The 9,864-nt window shown below is 33.8% G+C and overlaps 1 protein-coding gene across 1 annotated transcript; it reads left to right on the top strand.

The window, feature by feature from the left end:
• Positions 1 to 4,756: 4,756 nt before the first annotated feature.
• LOC111987355 (7-deoxyloganetin glucosyltransferase) lies at positions 4,757 to 8,533 on the top strand. Its single transcript, XM_065774631.1, has 2 exons — positions 4,757 to 5,254; positions 7,317 to 8,533. The coding sequence occupies exons 1-2, from the start codon at positions 4,816 to 4,818 to the stop codon at positions 8,267 to 8,269; spliced, it is 1,392 nt and encodes a 463-aa protein (XP_065630703.1). The 5' UTR covers positions 4,757 to 4,815; the 3' UTR covers positions 8,270 to 8,533.
• The last annotated feature ends 1,331 nt before the right edge of the window (positions 8,534 to 9,864 follow it).

A 9,864-nucleotide genomic window follows, 5' to 3' on the forward strand; every position in this document is an offset into this window, starting at 1 on the left:
GTGTGTTTCCCCCCCCCCCCCCCCCCCCCCTAAGTGTAAAGTCTGGCTCCGTCCCTATTTATTATATGGCCATAACTTGTAGCATAAAACTGAAATTCGTTGTTGCAGCTGTAAGCTTGTAATACTTGTATTATCAATTTATCGTTTATCTATTCTTCCCTCATTATTTTGCTATATTTTAAACACGTGGTGATGGTGAGTTGACCCATTATTTTAATGGGGAGTTGAACATAATAAAAGTAGTAGTCTAATTAGAAATCATCCTCCCTTGTTTTCTCAAAAAAAAAGAAAAAAAGAAAAAAAGAAATCATCGTCCTTTGAATCATAATTGCACTCTCGGACAAAACTTTCAAAGTTCCATCATTCAATTAGGTTGCTATGCTTTACTCAAAAGTGTCAACTATACATAGATTGTCGGCTCATTGGTTTATCTTCCTGTTCAATAGTCACACAACTCGCATGAAAAATTATTGCTTTTGTCTCGGACGGATCGCAAAGTCGGATATCATTTCCATCAGGCTTGCATTTCAAAATTCTATTCCTAAAACTATTTTTAAACATTTTTTTTTATCTTACTTTTCACGCACGCCTTAGTTATAATCGAAGCTGAAAACTTTGACGTTTTCTCCATTTCGAAAGTTTATATTTTTTTTGAGACAAAGTTTAGTTAATAAATTGGATATAGCCTAATATTATAATCTTACTCAATATCATTGACATTATTATATACTTTGAAAATTTAACTATTGGATTATATGTTTTTTATGCTCTTAATACATATATCAAATTTTATGATAATCGAATGTTATTTAAGGTCCGTTTGGATAAAACTTATTTTACTGAAACTAAAAACTGAAAATTAAAAATATTGTAGCAAAATAATTTTTAGATGTGTGAATACTGCTGTGGGACCCAGTTTTAATAAAAAAGTTGCTGAAAAGTGAGATTTGTGGGTCTTGTGCACTGTTCACGGGACTAATAAAAGGGGTTGAAAGTCAACAATATACAGCTACTGTTCATGAATAGTAGCCGTTTGTCCCCTACACGCATGCGCAGCAGCAGAGAGAAAAAAAAAAAAAAGATAAACGCAAGACACAACATAGGAAACGTGGATCCAAACCCACACTTATTATATGATCTATAATATTATATTTTATGTATAATTTTAAATTACAAAAACTTTCAATTTAAACAATTTATTGATGACCTCATAGCTATTGATATTTAATTTTCTAGAAATTTTGCAAGTATGAAGAATATAAGAAGAAAATGTAATTTAATAGTGGATTTGTCAAAATTCACATTCAATAAAAAGTGTAGGGACTCAATTTGGATTTTCAGCCCAACAAGCCCCAGACAATAAATTTGTAGAGAATGGATTGAAGGTTTAGGCGCTGACCGTCGTTCACCAAGCATGAACTCTCTTCTTTTATAAAAGAAATACTTAGAACTATTTACAACTGGGGGGTGCTCCTCGGCCCATGGCCGAGGAGCCCATTTTATTCTTTCTTTTCTTTCTTTTCCCCCCCCCCCTTCTAACTTTACTCACTCCTCTTTATATAGTCTTCATTATCCTATCTCGTTCTTCCATCTGTTGATCATCCATTCACCTTTCTTCTGACCGTCCGTCATATCAGAGGCCTTGTCAACACTCAAATGGTTCACACTGATCAACGTCGCCCCTGCTAAGGGGTTGCATCCCCATTAATGCGGCAGAGGGATTAGGTGAATGCATTAAGTGTGGAGGTGACAGCTTGCTCTGGGCTTGTCCCTTCCCAAAATTATCCTTAGTATGTCGAGGACGAAGAGGTCCTCGGCGTGGGTCCAAAAAAGAATCTCTCCCTAATTTAGCCTTGGATGGTCATCCTTCCTCGGCGCGGGCCTTGGGCCTACTACACAATGGGCTGAGGCTATCAGGCCCACGGGCCCCATAAAAAGATATTGAGAAAAATTGTAATCTTAAACTACAACTAATTTTATAGTTAAATTTTTTCTTTTTTTTAATGTCATTATTTTAATATATTTTTTAATTAAAGTTAAATTTTATAAAGATTTATAATAGAATCTCTTACCACAACATAGTTTAAATTGTAAGATACATAATTTTATATACATTAATACAATCGTAATAATATTAATAACTACTATAATTAACAATTCTATATTATTATTATTTTTTAAATAAATAGAGAATATGATGTTTTGTTGAACTTTTTTGAGCACTGCAAAGGTTATTGACTAGTTTAAACATAAATACAAGGTAAAATTGTATCACTTTGGTATTTCACAAAAATTTCTAGTGGCATTATATATATAATATATATATGTGGGTACCATAGGCGTGCTAGGCAACGTGCTAGGCATGCTTTTTGCAACGTCCTCGAGTCCTCGAGCATGCTTGGCAACGTCCTGGGCATGCTTGGCAACGTCCTAGGCATGTCCTTCAACGTCCTAGGACGCTATCCTAGGAGTCCACATTGAAGGAAAACCCCCCTCACTTGCTGCCTTATAAGCTGTGAAGTAAAGAGAGTAGTATACCATTAGTTTAGTTATTTGAATAACTATAAACTAATGGTACACTACTCTCTTACTTCACAGTTTATAAGGCAACAAGTGGGGGGGTTTTCCTTCGATATGGGACTCCTAGGACAGCGTCCTAGGACGTTGAAGGACATGCCTAGGACGTTGCAAAGCATGCCTAGGACGTTGCCAAGCATGCCCGAGGTCCCGAGGACCCGAGGACGTTGCAAAAAGCATGCCTAGGACGTTGCCTAGCACGCCTATGGTACCCACAATAAAAGGGCAACATCCTAGGCATGATTTGCAATGCCTAGGCATGTCCTTCAACGTCCTAGGACAGCGTCCTAGGAGTCCTACATCGAAAGAAAACGCCTTATAAACTGTGAAGCAAAGGGAGTAGTGGGACTCCTAGGACGCTGTCCTAGGACGTTGAAGGACAGGTCTAGGACGTTGCAAAGCATGCCGAGGTCTCGAGGACCCGAGGACATTGCAAAAGCATGCCTAGGACGTTGCTAGCACGCCTATAGTACCCACAATATATATATAATATAATATATATATATATATATATATATATATTCATGGCAAGATTACTATAACGGTTCTATATGTGTAAAATTCAGTTAAAATATGACAAATAGATCAATTTGGGGTATTCAATTTTGACCTACTCGAATATGGGTTAAAATGACTATAGGTTAATAAGAGGTCGGATTAAAATGAGATATTAATCTTATCACTTTTACCTTTAAGCTATTTTTACTAGTTGGGTCATCTTCAATGGCAACTCTAGAAATGTTTTTTAGGGGAATTATTAGGAAATTAAATTTAAAAAATTAATAGAAAAAGAATTTGAATATATTGATTCATTAAAAAAAAAAATTGCAAATATATGAAATTTTACAATTTCCTTCTATGATTTTTTATATTTTAAAATTGTTACATGATGGTTCATTATCAGTTTTTATTACTATTGTCAATGTGGCTAAGTGTGACCATTTTATTTAAGTTTTGTTTGTATAAATTTATTTATTTTTATACAGTTGTCATTATTTTTATAAAATTGTTTTTAGCTAAATGACAAAATACAACCCACTGGCACTATATTATTTATTAACCCATACATCCTTATTCATCCATACATAAATATACACTAAGTATCTACTTAGCCAATCAAATATTTGAACAATTGCTAGTTTTACTATTTTTTTTTAATTACTAACATAAATAATACACTAAGTGTCTAATTTTTGTTTAGTTTTAGGTTGTACTAATCTGTGATCAAGTGTGCAAGATTTTAGCCAATGTTTGCAAATATTTTTAAGCATAAATAAACTAATAAAAAAATATTATATATATATATATATTTTTTTTTTTGGGAACCCCAAAACAACAAGTGTTGCCGCCCTTGGTCGACTTGGTGATTCTTTACTAGTTGGATCGACTTGGTGATGAAAAATGATTTCTTTTTTCACATATAAATCTTAATAAGAACTATAATATATTACTTTTTCTGTTTCGTTACATACAACAAAAACCAAAGAAAAAATTAATCGCTCCAAACTAAAATTTGATAATACATAAATCTTAATGATTATACTATTATAGTTCGATAATTAATTTTAATTGTACCAATTTAAAAATTCATAAAATAAAAGAGAGAAATTGAATATGAAAGTCCAAAGATTAGCTTTAGGTGTATTAAAACTTGGAAATAAAAAAGTGAATTTTTTATTAGCATCTGAAAAAGGTGTATTAGCATCTGAAAAAAAAGTGAAAAAAAGGTGTATTAGCATCTGAAAAAAGTGATTTTTTTTTTGAGACAAAAAAAAAAGTGAATTCTATTTAACTCAATTAGTAAAGTTTTTGCAAGTTGAATAAGAGATTTAAGTTCAATCCTGCCTACACAAAAACAAATTGCTATCTTTTTTTTTTTTTTTTTAATACTAAATATTTTAACATAGATAACGAGAATATCTTAAAAAAATAACAATATTGTGTTAGTTTAATCATAAAAAAATTATTATTAGAAAGAGATATCATAAATTGAAACTCTTTTTCATTAAAAAAAAAAAATCTAAAATATATATATCCGACAGAGGCCGCAATTATTTGTGTTCATTGCATTTGTGGTCCTCACTCCACATGTCGACGAATGATTGAAAAACCCAATCCAGCGCGCGTGAACTTGAAGAACGTCCGCTTTGCACCGTCCATTTTTGCTTCTAATGAGTCAACAATGAAGAACCCCACGCCATTTGTATTCCTCTTCCAGCTCAGGGCCACATAAACCCTATGCTAAAACTTGCCAAACTTCTTCATTCCAAAGGCTTTCATATCACCTTTGTCCACACAGAGTTCAACTACAATCGCTTACTGAAGTCTAGAGGTCAAGACGCTGTCAAAGGCTTAGATGATTTCAGGTTGAAAACAATCTCGGATGGCTTGCCTTCGACAAACCAGCGAGGAATACTTGACCTCCCAGCTCTATGCACAACCATTTCTATTGATGGGTTGTGTTCACTCCATGACCTTATCACAAAACTCAATAATGCTTCATCAGATGTGCCCCCAGTTTCTTGCATAGTTTCTGATGGGGTTATGGGCTTTACCTTAAAGGCTGCCCAAGAATTTGGCATTCCGGAGGTGATGCTCTTCACTACTAGTGGTTGTGGTACGTTAGGTTATCTTCACTATGAAGACCTTAAAGAAAGAGGCTATTTTCCATTGAAAGGTATATCTCTAATTAACTATGCCACAATGGTTTGATTAATAGGCTAATATTTTTTTGTTGTCCTCTTTATTTGTTGCTTCCCAATCAGTATTGAGCATATATGATTCAGTATTAACTGAAAAAAAGAAAAAGAAAAAAGAAAAAAAGCACATGGTTAGATATACGGGTTGGTCTAATGATTCTTTTTTTTTTTTTTTGGCAACAGCCCCCTTCTTTTGTTTTTGTTATTCGGAGTGATGCTTGTTTGTCTGTATAATTTGTTCTCTCTTTATAACACTTTCGGTTCATAAAAATAAAATAAAAAATAAAAACTTTTACTATACTTTGATTTATGAGAAAGTGGATCATTTCTATTATTTTCTTTAATGATTTATATTTTTGTTGCAAGTTCTTCAATAGTTTATAGAGGAAATAATTTTTAAATTTATTTGTAAATGTTAAAAATAAATTTAGAAGTTTAGTGTACAAAAAATAACTAAAACTAACCCACCCACTTTGCCGATCTGAAACTATCCAATTTTTTAACCGACCTGCCATTTTTGTAATCTGGTGAGTTGGCGGTGGTTTGAAATTTCCAAAATAGCTCTTCAAATGTGTTTAAAGTAAAACCCATTAGGAAAAGGTAAAGTCGAAAACTAGTATTGTCCTATAGTTGCAGTGGGTTTGCATGTGTTTGAAATTTCCAAAATAGCTCTTCAAATGTGTTTAAAGTAAAACCCATTAGGAAAAGGTAAAGTCGAAAACTAGTATTGTCCTATAGTTGCAGTGGGTTTGCATGTACACATGCAAACCCACTGCAACTATAGGACAATACTAGTTTTTGCCATCGGGGATAGCATTCTATATCATAAACTCCCCCATTGGGTTCGCCTAGGGATGGCTAAACCCCTACTTGAAACTCTCACATATTATTCGAGATGTCGTGGGTAAAGAGAATTGGGTTGGGTTTGGGAAATAAATTGATTTTTTCAAGTCGGAGTTAGGGATGGCTTCTTGTAAGAGTTACTAATGCAGTTACATACTCAAAAAATAGTCAAGTGTTTGCAGAATTCTAAACTTTCACGTTTAAAAATAAAATAAAATAAAACATATTTCTTATAGTACATAAAGAAAAAGTTAAATAACATCAATAGTTTTTATTTACTTATTTTACACATTTTGTTATTCACTTATTTGTCTCAATCTTGTACGTAGATGAGGACTGCTTGAGTAACGGATATCTTGATACTACCATTGATTGGATACCAGAAATGAGAGGGATTCGATTGAAAGATCTTCCAACATTTCTTCGGTCCACCGATGAGAATGACATAATGTTCAATTACAGCATAGAATCAGTGAATAATGCTGTGAATGCTAGAGCTATTGTCCTGAACACGTTTGATGATTTGGAAGAAGAGGTTTTAGAAGCTATCATAAATGATAAAAGTAAATTTAGAAGTTTAGTATACAATATATAACTAAAACTAACCCACCCACTTTGCCGATTTTAAACTATCCAATTTTTTAACTGACCTGCCATTTTTGTAATACGGTGAGTTGGCCTTAAAATGTGTTTAAAGTGAAACCCATTAGGAAAAGGAAAGTCAAAAACTAGTATTGTCCTATATATAATTGCAGTGGGTTTGCATGTGCCACTGCATCTATAGGACAATACTAGTTTTTACCACCGACATGTCGGTGGGAAAAGCATTCCATATCATAAACTCCCCATTGGGTCCGCCTAGGGATGGCCGAATCCCCTACCTGAAACTTCCAAGTATTATTTGAGATGTCATGGGTAAAGAGAATTCGGTTGGGTTTGGGAAATAAATTGATTTTTTGGGGTTAGAGTTAGGGATGTCTTCTTGGAATAGTTACTAATGCAGTTGAAATAAGAAGTTTACACATTCAGAAAATAGTCAAGTGCTTGAAGAATTCTGAACTTCTAAGTTAACAAATAAAATAAAATAAAACATATTTCTTATAGTACATAAATAAAAAGTTAAATAACATCAATATTTTTTATTTATTTATTTTACACATTTTGTTATTCACTTATTTGTCTCAATCTTATACGTAGATGAGGGCTGCTTGAGTAACGGATATCTTGATACTGCCATTGATTGGATACCAGAAATGAGAGGGATTCGATTGAAAGATCTTCCAACATTTCTTCGGTCCACCGATGAGAATGACATAATGTTCAATTACAACTTAGAATCAGTGAATAATGCGGTGAAAGCTAGAGCTATTGTCCTGAACACGTTTGATGATTTGGAAGAAGAGGTTTTAGAAGCCATCAAAATCAAGTATCCTAATCTTTACACTATTGGTCCACTGTCTATGCTTAATCAACAACTTCCAGAAACAAAGCTGGAGATTGTTGAATCAAACTTGTGGAAGGAAGATAATGACTGCTTGAGTTGGTTAGATAAAAGGGAGCCCAATTCTGTTGTTTACGTGAATTTTGGAAGCCTAATAATAATGACTTCTGACCAATTGAGTGAATTTGCTTGGGGACTTGCTAATAGCATGTATTCATTCTTATGGGTCATACGCTCAAGTCTTGTGGATGGTGGAGTTGAGATCATATCCAAGGAACTCATGGAGGAGACTAAAGAAAGAGGATTCCTTTCAGACTGGTGTCCACAAGAGAGAGTTCTTAGTCATCCTTCAATTGGAGGATTTTTAACTCATTGTGGATGGAATTCTACGTTGGAAAGCATTTGTGAGGGAGTGCCACTGATGTGTTGGCCTTTCTTTGCTGAGCAACAAACCAATTGCTTTTACGCATGCAACAAGTGGGGGATTGGGATGGAGATTGATACGGATGTGAAGAGAGAAAAAGTTGAGGGGCTTGTGAGAGAATTGATGCAGGGAGAAAAAGGGATGGATATTAGAGAGAAGGTCATGGAGTGGAAGAAAAGAGCCCAAGCAGCAACAAAATCAGGTGGGTCTTCTTACACTAACTTTGGTAGTTTAGTGAGGAAACTAAAAGAGCTTACGGATTTTGACTTTGATAAGCTTATTTGAGGTTCCATGGATTTCCCATCAAAAAGTGGGTGACAATGCATGATAATTAGGTGTTTCACAAGAAAACATTTGGTCCAAATTCAAATTTTCATAGAACTTATGTTAAGAGACCTAAAGTAAGATTGATGTTTTAGTGTTTTACGTTTGTGTATGTATAAGACTCCCTATACTTTTTTATTAAGAATTTTGTCAACTGCCAAGAACCTTGTAACTTAATTAGCAATTTTTGGTATTTCTAATAAAAAGGTCTAAGATTATCCCTCATTCTCTATGATAGGTTTGTAACTATCGAATTAAGAAAAATGAAAAAAATTGCCGCCCCATATATCCAAAAAATTAAAAATTCTCTTCTATGCGACTTTACAATGTTGTCTGGGAGGCCTTTCTACTTTTGTGTATATAATTCCACTTATTATTATTATTATTATTATTATTATTATTATTATTATTATTATCACCTTTACTATTTTTATCATTATAATTAAGAGAAGTTGCAATATTCCCATGTAACCTGATTATATTACAATTTAGCATAAAATTTTCAAATTTTTTATGTTTAACCCCTTAAATTTTAAATTAAAATGAAATCCTAAACCAAATTTTATAAAGAATCTTAATAATTTTATTTTATTCTAAATCTCTTATGAGGTCTAATATAATAATTTAATGGATAATTACAGTAAACCCGCTTGTAGTTTGGCTCAAAATCATTTTGCCTACCTGTGATTTGAAAAGTATCATTTTACCTACCTGAGGTAAGCTCTATTTGTCTCCCATAACTCACCTCTATTAAAAAGAAGAGCAAATGTGCATTTTTGACAGACAAACCAATTGCTTTTACTCATGCAACAAGTGGAGAATTGGGATGGAGATTGATACGGCTGTGAAAAGAAAAAAAGTTGAGGGGCTTGTGAGAGAATTAATGGAGGGAGAAAAAGGAATGGTGATTCGAGAGAAGGTCATGGAGTGGAAGAAGAGAGCCCAAGAAGCAACAAAATCAGCTGAGTCTTCTTACACTAACTTTAATAGTTTAGTGTGGAAGCTAAAAGAGCCTACGGATTTTTGACTTCGATAAGATTAATTGAGGTTCCATGGATTTCCCATCAAAAAGTGGGTGACAATGCATGGTATTTAGGTGTTTTCACAAGAAAACATTTGCTCCAAATTCAAATTTTCAAAGACCTTATGTTAAGAGACCTAAAGTAACATTGATGTTTTAGTGTTTTATGTGGGTGTGTATAACTATGACTCTCTCAAACTTTTTTATNCGGTTACATGTTCTCATTGATAGTGGGAGCACTCATAACTTCGTCAATGTGAAGTTTGCAAAGAAGATGGGATGTGACAAAGCTGCAGCTCCAGCATTCCAAGTCATGGTGGCCAATGGAGACCGGTTACAGTGTGACGAGATTTACAAATCTGTTCCCATGGAAATTCAAGGCTATAAGTTTCACACTAGTATGTACCCCTTGGAATTACAAGGGTCTGATGTGGTTTTGGGAGTACAATGGCTGCAAAGCTTAGGAAGAGTCATTCATGATTGGAAAAATCTCACTATGGAATTCACTATGGATGGCAAGGAGCATGTTATTCGT

The sequence above is a fragment of the Quercus suber genome, unplaced genomic scaffold (genome assembly GCF_002906115.3).
Source record: "Quercus suber isolate HL8 unplaced genomic scaffold, Cork oak 2.0 scaffold_95, whole genome shotgun sequence".
Taxonomy (NCBI): domain Eukaryota; kingdom Viridiplantae; phylum Streptophyta; class Magnoliopsida; order Fagales; family Fagaceae; genus Quercus; species Quercus suber.

Coding starts and splice junctions, on each gene's coding strand:
- LOC111987355 (XM_065774631.1), top strand. CDS start 4,816: ATGCTAAAACTTGCCAAACTTCTTCATTCCAAAGGCTTTCATATCACC. Junction 5,255..7,316: donor AGGCTATTTTCCATTGAAAG/GTATATCTCTAA, acceptor TCTTATACGTAG/ATGAGGGCTGCTTGAGTAAC.